General features: G+C 41.5%; 1 protein-coding gene across 1 annotated transcript in view; it reads left to right on the top strand.

The window, feature by feature from the left end:
• The window catches only part of LOC132818508 (testicular spindle-associated protein SHCBP1L-like), a 67,018-nt gene that overhangs the window by 11,555 nt on the left and 37,580 nt on the right, over nucleotides 1-17,883 (top strand). Inside the window, exons 2-4 of the mRNA XM_060829568.1 lie at nucleotides 4,324-4,473; nucleotides 8,145-8,359; nucleotides 8,446-8,532. Of these exons, the coding sequence (XP_060685551.1) occupies nucleotides 4,324-4,473; nucleotides 8,145-8,359; nucleotides 8,446-8,532 (452 nt within the window). The remainder of the gene's footprint in view (nucleotides 1-4,323; nucleotides 4,474-8,144; nucleotides 8,360-8,445; nucleotides 8,533-17,883) is intronic.

Here is a 17,883-nt window from a genome sequence, read left to right as displayed (position 1 = left end):
CTTTTTGAGACTTAGTGTTTGGGGCTTACTCTGGAGGAGCTTTCTGCTCTGAGGTTACCTTGATAGCAGCTGTTAAGCTCTGTGATTTTTCTGGCTGCTGGCAGCTCTTAAAAGCTGTACCAATGGTTACATTTATAAAAATATTTTAAGAACTTTTTTTCTTCTCTAGCCAATCTTAGGTCTGTTTCTTGATCATCACTGCTGCTAAGATTTGTGACATAGCAAATCCCACTAATGCTACCATCTTTTATTGTCTGGTTTGACGCTACATTGTGAGTTTGGGTTCAAAGAGAAGGCAAAGTCAAAAACTGTCCTCAGGCTTACAGTTCATAGTAACACTATTTATTATACATTAATACTAAATTATGCTATACGTGGTGGTCATAGATATCAGGCTCCAAACTTGTTGTTACAATAAAAACTAAACCACCCTTTGTAGAATAGAATTCCTACAGTGTGGAAGCAGGCCATTTAGCCCATCAAGTCCATATCGATCTAATGAAGAGCATCACACACACACCCAAACCACTACCCTATCCCTCTCACTCTGCATTTGCCATAGATAACCTACCTAGCCTGCACATCCCTGGACAGTATGGGCAATTTAGCATTGCCAATCCACCTATCCTGCACATCTTTGGAATGTGGGAGGAAACCGGACCACCAGGAGGGGAACCATGCAGACACTGAATGAATATGCAAACTCCAAACAGTCGCCTAAGAGTAAAATCAAACTTGGGTCCCTGGCATTGTGAGGCAGCAGTGCTAACCACTGTGCTGCCTCTATTTGTATCTATGGCCATGTGCTCTCAGGACACTCTGGCGTTGTAGATTGTCTATTGTAGTTTGTTTTAGTTTAGTGTAATGTCATCTAGCTCTAATTTATGTTCAGTGTTCAGCTCCATAATATCATCACAAAGTTGCTCCAAGGTCATAGGCACGGTGGCACAGTGGTTAGCACTGCTGCCTCACAGCGCCTGTAGACCCGGGTTCAATTCCCGACTCAGGCGACTGACTGTGTGGAGTTTGCACATTCTCCCCGTGTCTGCGTGGGTTTCCTCCGGGTGCTCCGGTTTCCTCCCACAGTCCAAAGATGTGTGGGTCAGGTGAATTGGACAAGCTAAATTGCCCGTAGTGTTAGGTAAGGGGTAAATGTATGGATGGGTTGCGCTTCGGCGGGTCGGTGTGGACTTGTTGGGCCGAAGGGCCTGTTTCCACACTGTAAGTCTAATCTAATCATAGAGTCATAGAGATGTACAGCACGGAAACAAACCCTTTGACTTAATTTGTCCATGCTGACCAGATGTCCTAACCTAATCTAGTTCCATTTGCCAGCACTTAGCCCATATCCCTCTAAACCCTTGCGATTTATATACACATCCAGATGCCTTTTAAATGCTGCAACTGTACCAGCCTCCTACCACGTCATCTAGCAGCTCATTCCATACACACATCACACTCTGTGTGAAAAAGTTACCCCATAGGTCCCTTTTATATTTTTCCCCTCTCACTTTAAACCTTGCCCTCTAGTTCTGGACATCCCAACCCAGGGGAAAGACCTTGTCTATTTGTCCTATCCGTGTCTCTCATGATTTTATAAACCTCTATAAGGTCACTCCTCAGCCTCCGACACTCCAGGGAAAACAGCCCCAGCCTACTAAGTCTCTCCTTATAGCTCAAATCCTCCAACCCTGGCAACATCTTTGTAAATCTTTTCTGAACCTTTGCAAGTTTGATAGGAAGGATACCAGAATTGCACACAGTATTCAAAATGTGGCCTAACTCATGTTGTGTACAGCTACAACTTGATGTCCCAACTCCTATACTCAATGCTCTGACCAATAAAATAAAGTATACTAAACACCTTCACTAATCTACCTACCTGAGACTCTATTTTCTAGGAACTATGAACCTGCACTCCAAGGTCTCTTTGTTCAGTAACACTCCCCAGGACCTAAATAAAAAGGGGGGTACAGTGGCTCACTGAACCAGGGTCCCAGGTTCGATTCCAGCCTCGGGTGACTGTCTGTGTGGGTTTTCTTCAGGTGCTCTGGTTTCCTCCCACAGTCTAAAGCTGTGCAGGTCAGGTGAAGTAGCCATGCTAAATTGCCCACAGTGTTAGATTCATTAGTCAGAGGGAAATGTGTCTGGGCATTATGGACTGGTTGGGCCAAAGGACCTATTTCCACACTGTAGGAAATCTAATCAAAATTAACAAAAAGGGTGGTTCAGTGGTTAGCACTGCTGTCTCACAGTGCCAGCGATCTGGGTTCAATTCCTGCCTCTGGCAACTATCTGTGTGGAGTTTGCACATTCTCCCTGTGTCTGCGTGGGTTTCCTTCAGGTGCTCCAGTTTCCTCCCTCAATTCAAAGATGTGCAGGTCAGGTGAATTGACCATGCTAAATTGCCCATGGTGTAATGTGCATTAATTAGGGGTAAATAAAGGATAAGGGAATGGGTCTGGGTGGGTTATTGTTCGGAGGGTCGGGTGGACTTAGAGTCATAGAGGTGTACAGCATGGAAACGGACCCTTTGGTCCAACCTGTCCGTGGCGACCAAATATCCCACCCAACCTAGTCCCACCTGTCAGCACCCAGTCCATATCCCTCCAAACCCTTCCTGTTCATATACCCATCCAAATGCCTCTTAAATGTTGCAATTGTGCCTTCACCATTTCCTTTGGAAGCTCATTCCATACCCATACCACCCTCTGCGTGAAAAAGTTGCCCCTTAGGTCTCTTTTACATCTTCCCCTCTCACCCTAAACCTATGCCCTCTAGTTCTGGACTCCCCCATCCCAGGGAAAAGACTTTGTCTATTTATCTTATCCATGTCCCTCATGATTTTGTAAATCTCTATAAGGTCAGCCTCCGATGCTCCAGGGAAAACAGCACCAGCCTGTTCGGCCTCTCCCTATAGCGCAAATCCTCCAACCCTGGCAACATCCTTGTAAATAGTTTCTGAACGCTTTCAAGTTTCACAACATCTTTCCGATAGGAAGGAGACCAGAATTGCACGCAATATGCCAACAGTGGCCTAAGCAATGTCCTGTACAGCCGCAACATGATCTCCCAACTCCTGTACTCGGTACTTTGACCAATGAAAGAAAGCATACCAAACACCTTCCTCACTATCCTATCTACCTGCGACTCCACTTTCAAGGAGCTATGAACTTGCACTCCAAGGTCTCTGTTCAGTAGCACTCCTTAGAATCTTACCACTAAGTGTATAAGTCCTGCTAAGATTTGCTTTCCCAAAATGCAGCACCTCACATTTATCTGAATTAAACTCCATTTGCCACTCCTCAGCCCATTGACCCATCTATTCAAGATCCTGTTGTAATCTGAGGTAACCTTCTTCTTTGTCCTCTACACCTCAAATTTTGGTGTCTACAAACTTAGTAACTGTACCTCTTATGCTCACATCCGAGTCATTTATGTAAATGACAAAATATAGTGGACCCAGAACCGATCCTTGTGGCACTCCACTGGTCACAGGCCTCCAGTCTGAAAAACAACCCTTCACCACCCTCTGTCTTCTACCTTTGAGTCAGTTCGGTATCCAAATGGCTAGTTCTCCCTGTATTCCTTGAGATCTAACCTTGCTAACCAGTCTCCCATGGGAAACCTCATTGAATGCCTTACTGAAGTCAATATAGATCACATCTACTGCTCTGCCCTCATCAATCCTCTTTGTTACTACTTCAAAAAACTCAATCAAGTTTGTGAGACATGATTTCCCACAAAGTGTTGTTGACTATCCCTAATCAGTCCTTGCTTTTTGAAATATATGTCCCTCAGAATTCCCTCCAACAACATACTCACCACCGACGTCATGTTCATGGGTCTATAGTTCCCTGGTTTGTCCTTACCACGCTTCTTAAACAGTGGCACCACGTTAGCCAACCTCCAGTCTTCTGGCACCTCATCTGTGACTATAGATGATACAAATATCTCAGCAAGAGGCCCAGCACCCGGCCCATATCCCTCCAAACCCTTCCTATTCATATACCCTTCTCTAGTTTCCCATAGGGAATCTTGTCGAGTGCCTTACTGAAGTCCATGTAGATCACGTCTACCAGTCCTGAAATCCTTGCACACAGTGTGGCACAAAAGAACTGAAGAATGCTAATATTTTAGGCTATCGAGAGCCATTGGATAAGAAAGCTAGAAAGATAACATTTTGCTTTAAAGATTGTTTGGTTTGACATTTCTGTTCAATTGCAGGACTTACTTGTTGAATGGATTGAATTTATTACTTACCTGCATGATCATTAGCGTGGAAATAAACCTAAAATATTCAATTGTTTTATTCTTACAAAGGCAGAAGAAGCAGATGAAGCAATGAGCAAGTATCTCACTGAAAAGCTTCGTGCAAGAACTACATGGTTAGGCGTATGGAAAACAAATCCAGAGCTCTTCTTTGTAAAGTATGATGAAGGATCTATACCCTATGTTGGTGTCTTGGTTGAGGTAGGTTATGTTATGCAAACTGACAATTTTTGTTTGCTACAAATTATAATGAAATCTAAAGTTATTTTTGTAAACATTTTGCAATATTTCAATGGATTTGCCTAAGAGTAAATGAGGATATATTATGAATGCATGCTTACTTTGCGATAAATCTCACTGACATTTCGTATTGAGAAAACCTATTAATACTTAGCAAGGAAAACAAACTAAGGACAATCACAGTTTTCCCTCTTCAACTTTCTTATGAAATTGCAATTTTTTTTCCATTTTACAGCTTTACTATTTTATAGTACTTGATAGTACTTTCCTGGGCAAGAAATGTGCCCTGGGTTTTTAATCAATTGCCACATGATAGGATATCTCACTACGGCTGTATTTTGTCACCATTTGATATACAGACAAACAAACTTTGGAGAGGGGCAACTGGATAAGCAGAGTTCAAGCTGTTATCACTGAACTGGTTGATGTAATGGGAACTTTATCTGTCTATGTGACTTGGTACTGGCCACTAATCTTTAAGAACCTCTGTAGTATCAAACAACTTTGACTTTCAGAGATACAATATATAGGGAGAAAGGTGGGAATTTCTTATTTTTCCATGGAGTGTGAGCATAACTGACAAGAAGAGTGTTTGTTGCTGTTCACTTATTGCTTTTGAAAAGTGACTGTGAGCCACTTTCTAGAATTACAGTCCATCTAGTGTAGGTATACCCATAATGTTGTTATGAATGGAGTTCCAGGTTTCTGATCAAGAATGGCAATATAATTCCTAGTTAAGATGGCATGCTTCTTGAAGGGGATCTTGCATGTGATGATGCTCCCATGTACTTTCTATATTTCTGGTTTTGAAAGGTTTTGTCAAACTAGATTTGTTGAATTGTATGTTCTTCATGATAATCATTGCTGTCATGTGCACCAGCAATGGAAGGAGTGTTTAAGGTGTGATGAATGCCAATTACTTCTTGAATACATCTGGAGCTGTGCTTATCCAGGGCAAGTGAAGATTATTCTGTTCTTGTCTTTTTATTCTTGACTTTTGTGCCTCATAAATGGGGAGCATGCATTGAGCGTCAGGAGTTAAATTATGTGCTACAGAATTCTCTGTCTCTGACCTGCTCTTGTTACCACAGTATCAGTTAAGTTTCTGGTAAATAGTAACTATCAGAATGTTGATGGTAGGGGAATTCAGCAATAGTCATATTGTTGAACAGCAAGGGAAATTCTTTCTTGTTAGAGATGGTCATTGCCTAGCAGATATTTGGCATGTTACTTTTCCCTAATTGATCCAGGACAAAATCCCAAGTCCACATTGAGGACACCCTCCATTGTTTTGTATGGCATTACCACCATAACAAAAATTAGGTACCACTGAAGTGACAACATAAATGAATACTAAACAGTGAAACTGAAAAGTCATCAATATCTACTCTTCGTTCCTCCACTGATGTTGTGAGATATGCTGAGTATTACCAACATGATTTGGTTATATTGCGATATCCACAGAACTATGTGCACAGAATTAAGCAATTAAACAAATCAGATCTAAGCTTTGCAGTCACGCCACATTGAGCTATGAATGTTTGATCGACAGTTAATCAACTAATATTAAGGTGAGGCTATATAAACTTCTCCATTCCCGTAACGGCAGAATCCAGCATACCAGTGGAAAAGAAGAGGTAAAAACATCAGCAGTTACCTTCACTAAGAATTGCCAAATGGATGAATCATTGTGGCCGTCTAAAGTCCTCAGCATTATGAATAGTTGCTGTTAACCAATTCATTCACTTGTTGAGACATGAAGAAATTGCTTGAGTACACTGGGGCAACAAAAGCTATGTTCCTAATAACATTGCAGCTGTAGAACTGAAATCATGTACTTCAGAACAAGCTGTGTCAATAATCAAACTATTCCAGTATCTGCAATCCTGGCACCATTAAGCACAGTATAAAAGTGCTGGTATGAATCCAATCTACAAAAAGGAAAAATCTAGTCTGGTCAATTGCTGCCACATCAGTCTTCTCTCAATCACCAGGATTGTGCTCTAGGGCCTTTTTGATAGTGCTGCAAGGAAGTATTTACTTACCCATGACATGACCCTCCAGGTTCAGGTTAAATTCTAGCAGGACCACAGCTCCAATTATCATTGCAGAGTCTAAATTCTGACGTAAGAGCTAAATTCAACACGTGTTTATGTTGAATGCACTTGAACCTTTTTTATTGAACTTGGGATATTTGCACTCTGGCAAGACCATCTTAATTACCGTCACTAATTGCCTTTGAGCAGCTGATACTGGGCCATTTCCTAAACCTCTATAGTTCTTGTGATATGGATCAACTCTGTGTTAAGGTAGTTCAGGCCTCTAGTTCAGCAGGAATGAAGGAATGGCAATGTAGTGTTAAGTCATGATGGTATGTGACTTGGGAGGAAACTTAGAGATAGTTATGTCTAATGCATCTGTTGCCTTTGTTTTTCTAGGTAATATAGTTCATGGTTTTGAATTGTGTTGTCAAAGTAGTCTTGGCAAGTTATTGCAGTGAATCTTATTGATGGTACACGGCTGTGCATCGGCGGTAAAGGAAATGAATATTTCGGGTGGGAACATTGAAAGCCAATCAAATGGACTGCACTATCCTGTATGATATTGAGTTTCGTGAATGAAGGTGAAGCTGCACTTATCTGTAATGAATGTAGAATATGTCATCATATTTCTGACTTGTGCAGACAGACTTTGGGAATTCATGAATTTGTTGGAGGATTCCCAGTCTTAACGATTGGAATCTTCTGCTTAGGCTGAGAGTGTGAGCCTGGACCTATTCTGGGGAAAGTCTTTTCTCTGAGTAGACAATGAAAGGGCCACTCAGACTTTATCATACACTTAAAATAACTGATTCATATATGCTGCAGGCCACATTAAAGACCTGCAGATTTGGCAGGATACTAGCTTCTCCATCAAAGTCAGTCACGTTCACTATCAAATGGAGAAGGTAAGGGTGTTATGTTCTTGTGGCATTCTCTGAAGAGTTTTGAACTTTAGTGAAGGGCAGAGTGACTACAGTTATGAGTTACACCTGTAGAGGGGAATGTTTTGAGTATTACAAATGGATTATAAACTATGACTTTTGGATATTATGGCAGTCAGTCAGTCTGATTTGTACTGGATACTGTCAAACACGTGGGGAGAATTCCATTGCACAATTAATCTGTTTCTTGTAGTTGGTGGACAGGCCTTTGGAAGTCAGGGAGTGAATTACTTGCTGCAGATTCTGGCATGCTGTTCAAGTATTTATGTGACGAGCCAGTTTCTGGTCAATGGTAACACCCAAGATATTGATACTGGAGCATTCTGTGCTGGTAATAGCATTGAATGTTGATGGTTGGATTCTATCCAATTGCAGATGGTCGTTGTCTAGAAAATGTTATTTTCCACCGAGCTTTAATGTTATCCAGGTCTTGCTGTATTTATGTTCATGTCAAAGATTTACATACAGGAGAGGATATTATCTGATCATGCAGAATTAAAAATCTTGAAGCAATAATGTTCACAGGTATTTTACTTGTGGGCTGATGTCATATCCTTTTTTTAATATATTTGGCTTGTATGTTTTAAGTTAATGATGAAGGTCCTAGTAATTGTGGGCGATTTTTTGTCTTCCCTTTAATGTTTTGTAGGTCAGTTGTAGACCTCGACAAAGCCAATCTTCTCATTTGCGAGCTACAGTATCAATCATAGAACCATATTCTTCGAATATTGCTAATCTGCCAAGAGAACTTGTTGAGGAAGTTTTGGATGAGTTAGATCACTGTGTTCCATTGTTGGAAGTTTATCCAATAGATGATCAGGATTCAGCTGTACGTGGTATTGCTCAAGCTCTGGAAAATGTTAGGTAAATACAAAAATAAACTTTTCCAAATTGAATGATCATGTCAATTTCTACAGATTGTTAACTCCATTTTATTATGAATTTTTCAGATTCTTTTATGACTTTCTGTGGAGAGACTGGGATGATGAGGAAGGCTGTGAAAATTACACTGCACTTATAGAAGAACGTATACGTTTGTAAGCCAGTTCTATAAAACTGTTTCAAAAACTATAGCAACTAACAATGGTGTAAAATGCAAAAAAATGAGAAAAGCTTATTGTTCATGCATATCCAAGAATGAAGAAATTGAACTATTCTTGAAATAATTCCTGACATGTGGTCTTATATGCATAGAGGGCGGAAGTACTAATGTAGTTTTGCCAGGTAAACTGGTTCCTGCTGCAGTGAAGAGCCTAGCTTTGACTTTAGAAGCTGTGTTGAAGAGCGTTGGAGCTGGCTTGGAAGCATCTTCATAACAGTTTGCCACAATTTTTTGGCTGTTTGTGAGGAGTGTATGAGAAACCCAACTGCCATTTAGTCAGAATGCCTAGTTATAGATCAGCCAGTGTCACTTTCCCTTTCTCATGTTTTTTTTCGCTGTCAAGGTATAGGATCAATTTCCCTTCTTGGATTGCTCAATTCTACTGGTGGAAGTACAATAGAATCTGAAGCTCAAACAGTCCAGATTTTTGATGAAGTGGCAATATATGCTTCATTATTTTCAGCCTTGTGGTAGTGTTTTCAACTGCTGTCAGTACAGGAAAATGCATTCCAAGTCCACCAGCCATCTATTCCTTGTCTGATTTTGTAATTTTTGGCACCATCAACTAATTGAGGGTTTGGTTAAGAAAACACAAAGAAGCATATGTCAAGTATAGACAGGATAGATTGAGTAAATCCTTAGAAGGGTACAAAGGCAGTAGGAGTACACTTTAAGGAAATCAGGAAGGCAAAAAGGGAACATGAGATAGCTTTGTCAAATAGTTTTAAGGAGAATCCAAAGGGTTTTTATAAGTACAGTAAGGATAAAAGGGTAACTAGGGAGAAAATAGGACCCCTCAAAGATCAGCAAGGCGGCCATTATGTGGAGCCGCAGGAAATGAGGGAGATACTAAATGAGTATTTTGCATTAGTGCTTACTGTGGAGAAGGACATGGAAGACGTAGAATGTGGGAAACTAGATGGTGACATCTTGAAAAATGCCCATATTACAGTGAAGGGAGTGCTGGAAGTCTTGAAATATATAAAGGTGGATAAATCCCCAGAAATCTGTGAGAAGCTAGAGAAGTGATTGCTGAGCCCCTGGCTGAGATATTTGTATCATTGATAGTCGCAGGTGAGGTGCCAGATGACTGGAGGTTAGCGAATGTGGTACCACTATTTAAAAATGGTAGTAAGGACAAGCCAGGGAACTACAATCGGTGAGCCTGATGTCAGTGGTGGTCAAGTTGTTGGAAGGAGTCCTGAGGGACAAGATTTACATGTATTTGGAAAGGCAAGGACTGATTAGGGATAGTCGACATGGCTTTTTGTGTAGAAAATCATGTCTCACGAACTTGATTAAGTTTTTTGAAGAAGTAACAAAAAGGATCGATGAGGGCAGAGTAGTGGATGTGATCTATATGGACTTCAGTAAGGCGTTCAACAAGGTTCCCATGGGAAACTGGTTAGCAAGGTTAGATCTCATGGAATACAGGGAGAATTAGCCATTTGGATACAGAACTGGCTCGAAGGTAGAAGATAGAGGGTGATAGTGGAGGGTTGCCTTTCAGATTGGAGGCCTGTGACTAGTGGAGCGCCACAAGGATCGGTGCTGGATCCACTATTTTTCGTCATTTCTATAAAGGATGTGAGCATAAGAGGTATAGTTAGTAAGTTTGCAGATGACACCAAAATTGGAGGTGTAGTAGATAACAAAGAAGGTTACCTCAGATTACAACAGGATGTTGATCAGATGGGCCAATGGGCTGAGGAGTGGCAGATTGAGTTTAATTTAGATAAGTGCGAGGTGTTACATTTTCAGAAAGCAAATCTTAGCAGCACATATACACTTAATGGTAAGGTCCTAGGGAGTGTTGCTGAACTAAGACCTTGGAGTGCAGATTTATAGGTCCTTGAAAGTGGAGCTGCAGGTAGATAGAATAATGAAGAAGGTGTTTGATATGCTTTCCTTTATTTGGTCAGAGCGTTGAGTATAGGAGTTGGGAGGTCATGTTTTGGCTGTACAGGATGTTGGGTAGGCCCCTTTTGGATTATTGCATGCAGTTCTGGTCTCCTTCCTATCGGAAGGATGTTGTGAAGTTGAAAGAGTTCAGAAACGATTTATAAGGATGTTGCCAGGGTTGGAGGATTTGAGCTATAGGGAGAGGTTGAATAGGCTGGGGCTGTTTTCCCTGGAGCATTGGATGCTGAGGAGTGACCTAATAAAGGTTTATAAAATCATAAAGGGCATGGATAGGGTAAACAGACAAGGTGTTTTCCCTGTGGTGGGGGAGTCCATAACTAGAGGCATAGATTTAGGATGAGAGGGGAAGGATATAAAAGAGACCTTAGAGGCAACCTTTTCACACAGAGAGTGGTGTGTGTATGGAATGAGCTGCCAGAGGGAGTTGTAAAGGCTGGTACAATTACAACATTTAAAAGGGATCTGGTATATGAATATTGTATATGTATAAAAAGGGTTTGGAGGGATATGGGCCGGGTGCTGGCAAGCGGGACTAGATTAGATTGGGAATATCTGGTCGCCGTGGACGAGTTGGACTGAAGGGTTTGTTTCCGTGCTGTACATCTCTATGACTCTATGTCAAGATCAAGTGAACAGCGTGGATCTTGCAGCAGCTCCTGAAATTGCAGGCTGACATACATAGTTATTATAGTTTTGTTGTAGTTATTATATTTCACAAATATAAAATTTTTATTTATTTTGTTTCTTTAATATTAAAAAAACAAAAACAAGCACATTTTTTCTCCAACAGACATCTTTCTACAAGCTTTCTGATGCCTTCAGTGAACCGCTGAAGTTTTTTTCCCCAAATTTAGAAGCTTAAGAAAAGACTATACGCATTTTAAAGAGAGTTTATTTTCTAGATGGCAAGAAATTCTTTTGATTAGCTGAGGAATTTTTTTTAAAACAGAGTTATGTTTTCATTTTGGGGAGTCAGCTCTGGATAAGATATTTTTTAATCTGAGGAATTTATTGAAAATAAGTCGTTTAATTCAATAAATCAACTAAGTGGTTGATTTTATTTAAGAATTTTATGCTTAATTATTAATTTTTTCACATTTTAACATTACTTTCTCTTGGTAATGAAAGGTAGTTTATTTTATGTATAAGGTGTTGTTGAAAGTTGCTTTTTTTTAGGCTTAACGACATTGAAGGTGTATAAGAGGCACAGAGTGAGATGGCTAGTAGATGTAGAAAAGTGATTACAGCAGGATCAGTCAGATAGACGGGCGACTGTCAGGAAAGTTAAGAAGTTAATTCAAAAGTCTCCGGTGGCTGTTCCTTTTTCGAATAGATATTTAGCTTTGGGTACTCTTGAAATGGATAGTGTCTCTGAGGAAAGTAGAAGGGACAGTCAGTTATTCGATACCAATAATGATTATTATGTTAGGCAGTGTTTGACAAAATTTAGAAGAATGCTTGTTATCGGGACTTTCATGTCAGGGGCACAGGCAGAAGATTCTGAGGCAGTGAGCATAAATTTAGGATGACATGCTGCTTTCCTGGTGCTAGGATTAAGGATGTCTCTAAATGTTTCATGCATATTGTTAAGGAGATATTGGAAGCCAGAAATTATTTTACACATTGGTAGGAATGACATTTTTAGGGAAAAGATTTAAGCTTTACTGAGTGAATATATAAGTGGTTAGTTAGAAGATATTAAAAAATGGAATCCTAAAAGTAGTAATATCTGGTTTATGCTAAAGTCAAATGAGGGAAGGATCAAAAGGATAAAGGAGATGAGTCAGTGGCTGAAGACGTCCTGTTTTGTTGAGGAATTTGGGTTTTTGGACAATTAGGATCTCTTCTGGGACAGAAAAGACCAATTCAAAAAGGATTGATTTAACCTGAACTGGACAGGGACCAATAGCTTAGTGGAGAGATTTGAGTTTGATTTTACTGTCAAGTGTACTTTGCAGTAAGAGTACAATAAAATACAGTGAAAAACCTTCATTGTTGCCATGATATCATGCCATTTTGAATAATTTAAAAACAAGGGGGAAAAAGAAAGGTATAACTTAAGATTCAATCAGTCCTGAGCCAGCTTGTCATCATCACCAAAGCCTGTGCTGCCATCCCTCCTCCATTGCACCATTGCCATCTATACCAGACCCAACCAACATCAAAGTCACCGATCCTCAGGTGTCATCATTGCCACTGGGCTGATACTCCTCCACCACTGGACCAACCAATGTCAGAATTGTACCTCTCATCACTGACCCTATCAGATCAAGGTTGCTGTGATGCCCTTCTGCCATCGGTTTGCTACCACCTGTGCTGGATCCAGCCAACAACAAAGTCATTTATCCTCAAGTGCCATTTTTTGCTGCTGGACTTATCTCATCAACATTACCTCTGCTGATGTAGTAGCCACTGATTCTAGGTCTTGTGCCTGCTTTGGAAAAGTAGCTAGGGACCTGCTCGAAATCCAGGCCCTGGGCCCAGTCACATTCAGTGGGAGGTCCACCCAAGGGCCTGCTTGAGGTCCACACCCTGGGCCTGGCTTGAGGCCCCTTGAAATGTATGGTAGGCCTGCTCAAGTACATGCACAGGGTCCATTCGTGATCTCTTCACTGGGCTCTCACTGTCGCCAGTGCCATCCAAGCTCAGGACAAGGTAAGTAAGTAAAAAAAGAAGTTTTGAGGGATATGGGCCAGCATTAGGAAGGTTGGACTAGTCCAATTTGGGTTTATGTTTGGCATGAACTGATTGGACCAAAGAATCTCTTTCTGTGATCTCTGATACTATGAATCTGTGAGTTTATCAATCAATCATGAGGCTGACTCTTACCTTCCTTTGGCTAGTTTTATCTAGTCTTTTTTTGGAGGTTTTTTTTGACACAAGGCCTAGTGAAATCTCTCTCAAAGCATAATTCAATACCATGCTCTTTTGGCACCCATTTTGCCCAATACTAGCCCATCTTACCATGTACGATTTCTGGAGAAAGTCTCCATTCTCCAGACATCTGCATTGCTGGTATCCGCACCAGATTTAAAAGGCTGATATGCATCTGTACAAGTACATGTATTCTGAACTTGCCTGCTTGTGACAGGCATACATCCAGAACATGTCAGAGAAGGGTTAAATGATGCCATGTACTGATGGGCAGGGTGGTGCAGAGGACCAGAAGAGGAGGCCACGTTTTCTGATGGGTTTGGACACTTGTGTAAAATCCCTAAGTCATCATTTAAATCTTCATATGCTAACAGATATTTAGTTTTAAGTAGCTCATAAATGAGTAGAATTATTTCCTTCCTGTCACTTAACAAAAGTCGGACAGTTTTCCCATCACCAGGAGTCAGAGGAGCAGCACCTTGTGCAGCTATCCTGGTCTGTACACCATCCTGCCACCGCACCAGACTCCATTAATTTCTGCCTGAGGTGTAACTGGATGGAAAGAGGCTGCAAGAGTATATGAACAGCTTAAGTGAGTGGAAGGAATGTGTCATATTTAGTGTAATGTAAAATTATCCACCATGCTAGGCAGAATAAAAATGAGATTTTTTTAAAAAAGGTCTCAGATTACTACATGTTAATACGCAGGAAATTTTGGGGTGTCCTAGCATACGAATCACAGAAAGTTAACAGAAGAGCACAGCAAGCAATTAAAAATAATATGTTAGCCTACATCATAAAGGTTAGAACAAAAAGAACCGCAGATGCTGGAATCCAAAGTAGACAAGCAGGTGGCTGGAAGAATACAGCTAGCCAGATAGCATCAGGAGGTGGAGAAGTCTGATGTTTCGGATATAACCCTTCTTCAGGAATGGAGATAGGGTAGGGGGATTTTCAGATTATGAGGCAAGGGGAGGAAGGGTTATGGGTGGGGAGAGAGAAGGAATAGTGAGGTAGTGATAGGTGAATACAGGTGGCAGGTAGGTTGATGAGAGGAATGAATCCAGTTGGTAGCTGAAAGGAAAGGTCGCTTGGAAGGATGAAAGGGATGAGGTGGGACTAGAAAGTGAGTTGGGGATGGGTGGGAAGATTACTTGAAACTGGAGAACTCAATGTTGAATCCTCTGGTCTGTAGGCTGCCCAGGCGAAAAATGAGGTGTTATTCCTCCAATTTGCAGTCTCATTCACTGGGGCAATGGAGGAGATCGAGGATGGACATGTCGGAGAGAGAGTGGGAAGAGGAATTGAAATGGACGGTGACCAGGAGGTCAAGCTTGCCCTTGTGAACCTGGCTGAGATGCTTTGCGAAATGTGCCTAGTTTACGTTTGATCTCACCAGTGTAGAAAAGACCACATTGGGACCACTGGACATAGTAAACTAGGTTGGAGGAGATGCAGATGAAACTCTGTCTTACCTAGAAGGACTGTTTAGAGCCCTGGATGGAGGTAAGGGAGGTGGTGTGCCAGCAGGTTTTGTGTCTTTTATGGTTGCAGGGGAAGATACCTGGTGTTTGTGGGGTTTGGTTGGGAGGGTCGTGTGAACCAAGGAGTGGTGAAGCGAATGGTCCTTGCAGAAAGCAGAAAGGGAAAGATGTTATTGGTGACCCTGTCTAATTGAAGTTGGCGGAAGTGTTTGAGGATACATTGATACATTGGATGCGTAATCAGGGTAGAAAGTGAGGACAAGGGACATTCTGTCTTTATTATGTTTGGACAGTGCAGGGTTTACCCCAGTGGAGCAGGAAATGGAGGAGTGCATTGGAGGACTGTCTGGATGACAGAGGTGGGAAAAGCACATTGTTTAAAATAGGGATGCTTAGAACGTCTCCTCGTCAGAGTAGATGTGACGGAGATGGAGGAACTGGGAAGATGGGATGGAGTTTTTGCAGGATACATGTTGGCAGGAGATGTAGTTCAGGTAGTTATGGGAGTCTGTGAGTATGTAGTAAATGTCAGTTCGTACACTGATGCCAGTGATGGAAACGGAGAGGTCAAGGAAGGGGAGGGTGGTGTCCGAGATGGACCAAGTGAATTTGAGGGCAGGGTAGAAATTGTTGGCAAAGTCGATAAACTGCTCCAATTCAGCCTGGGTGCAGGATGCAACAGCGATGCAGTCATCGATGTAACTGTGGAAGAGTTGGGGAACAGTATCCGTTTGTGTACTGAGGAACATTTGACTTGGCCGACAAAGAGACCCCTGCAACCATAAAATTTGCAAAACCCGACGGCACACCACCTCCCTCACCTCTATCCAGGGTCTGGAAAGGTCCTTCCAGGTGAGACAGTGGTTCATCTACCTCTCGTCCGAGCTAATTTACTGTATCTGGTGCTCCCAGTGTGGTCTTCTCTACATCGGTGAGACTAAACGTAAACTAAGGGATGTTTTGCAGAGCACCTCAGCCTGACCCGCAAGGTCACCGCCCATTTCAATTCCTCTTTCCACTCCCTCTCCAACATGCCCATCTTCGGTTTCCTCCATTGCCACAGTGAATCAGATCACAAATTGGAGTAGCAACTCCTTATTTTCCGCCTGGGCAGCTAAAAGCCCGGAGGACTCAACATTGAGTTCTCCAATTTCAAATAACCTTATCACTTATCCCCCAACTCACTTTCTAGCCTCACCTCCTCCGTTTCATTCCTCCTCCTCCCTTTCACCCTTGTGACCTACCTTTTCTTTCAACTATCAACCGGATTCATTTCCCACCACCCCTCCATTGACCTACCAGGTTGAACCTACCACCTATATTCACCTATCATCAATTCACCATTCTGACCCTCTCCCCACCCATAAGCATCCCCCCTCTCTTTATCTGAAACTCCCTCTACCCCTACCTCCATTCCTGAAGAAGGGTTATATCTGAAACTTTGGACTTGTCCAATTTCTGATGCTGCCTGCCTTGCTGTACTTTTCTAGCCTCCTCCTTGCATTATTAAGGTGTTAGTCTATAAAAGGAAAAAGAATTCTTGTTATGATTATATGTGACTCTGATGAGATCACACCTGGTGTACAGTGTGTGCTCTGTGTAAATGATAAACCTGCCTTTCGAAGGCTGCCATAAAGGTTCACTACATAGCTTCCCTTCATTTACCTAGGAAACAAAATAGAATGGCCTGATGTTATCTGGAATTCATAAGAAAGACAGCAAGGGTTTGATAATGTAGATACTGGGAAGCTGATTTCCTTAGCTGGAGAGTCTAGAATTAGAACATAGAACACTACAGCACAGGAACCTCCCCTTCAGCCCAGGATGTTATGTGAACATGTCGACAAATGAAATTAATCCCTGCTGCCTGCACCTGTTCCATATTCCTATATTTCGTGCATTTTTATGTACTTATTTAAAAGCCCCTTAAACACCCTTTTCGTATCTGCCTCCATCACCATCGCTGGCAGCATGTTCCAGACGTATACCACTCTCCACGTAAAAAAAACCCTGCCCCTCACATGTCATTTGAACTTCCCCCCTCTCATTTTAAGTGCATGCCCTCTAGTATTAAACATTTCAACTCTAGGAAAAAGATTTTGACTGTCAACCCTACCTATGCATCTCCGTTTTATGGACTTCTATCAAGTCTCCCCTCAGCTCTGCTGCTCCAGAGAAAACAACCCTAGCTATTTTAGCCTCTCCTTAGAGCTGAATTCTTTACTTTTGTGATGGAGCTGGCAATGGTTCAGATGTAGTAGGGCTAAGAATCCAGTTTCTCCATTTTGTAACTCCATCAATGCTGTTTGCCAAGAATAGATAGATTGTATACAGCAATTCAAATTTCAATTTGCTGCATATTACCTGGATTCCACAAGCAGGTACCTAGTTGCTTGCACAAAAACTAAAGAAGCATTTAACTTTGAACATAAGAACAAGAGTTCCTATGATATTGAGCTTAGGTTACCAAAGAACAAAAATATTACTACATATCAGAGTCATGCGTAAACCAACAGCTTCAAATGCTAATTATACTTGTCATAGTCTAGTAAAAACCCAGAGGTACTTCCGTTGCAGAGAAATAGCCTGATGTTCCACGAACTATTAACATTGCAGGTGGCAATAACTTCCTTTCTCCATAATTTTTCACAAATTCGAAGTTGTCATTTTCTATCTGGAACGAACTAGAACACCATAAGCAGCCAAAAACTGAACAAAAGATTTACTGGGAATGCATCCAACAGCTGGTTTCCAAAGCAAACCTTTTTTAAAAAACACAAATGTGTCCACATGCTACTCAGGTCACATTTTCATAAATGGTCCCTTGAGAGAATTTAATTTGACAGAAGCTTACAACAGAGAACGCAATATTGCACAATTCAAAGCAATTCAAATGTTAAATAAAGTTAAAGCATTGTAGACTAATTAAGATATATCACAGAACCCTCCATCTCCTTAACACCACACTCCAGCAATATTCTGGCAACACAGTTGGTTCTGCTATG

Source organism: Hemiscyllium ocellatum, chromosome 9 (genome assembly GCF_020745735.1).
Source record: "Hemiscyllium ocellatum isolate sHemOce1 chromosome 9, sHemOce1.pat.X.cur, whole genome shotgun sequence".
Lineage (NCBI taxonomy): Eukaryota > Metazoa > Chordata > Chondrichthyes > Orectolobiformes > Hemiscylliidae > Hemiscyllium > Hemiscyllium ocellatum.
Note: the sequence above shows the minus strand (reverse complement) of the source record. Positions and strands in the feature narration are given on the sequence as shown.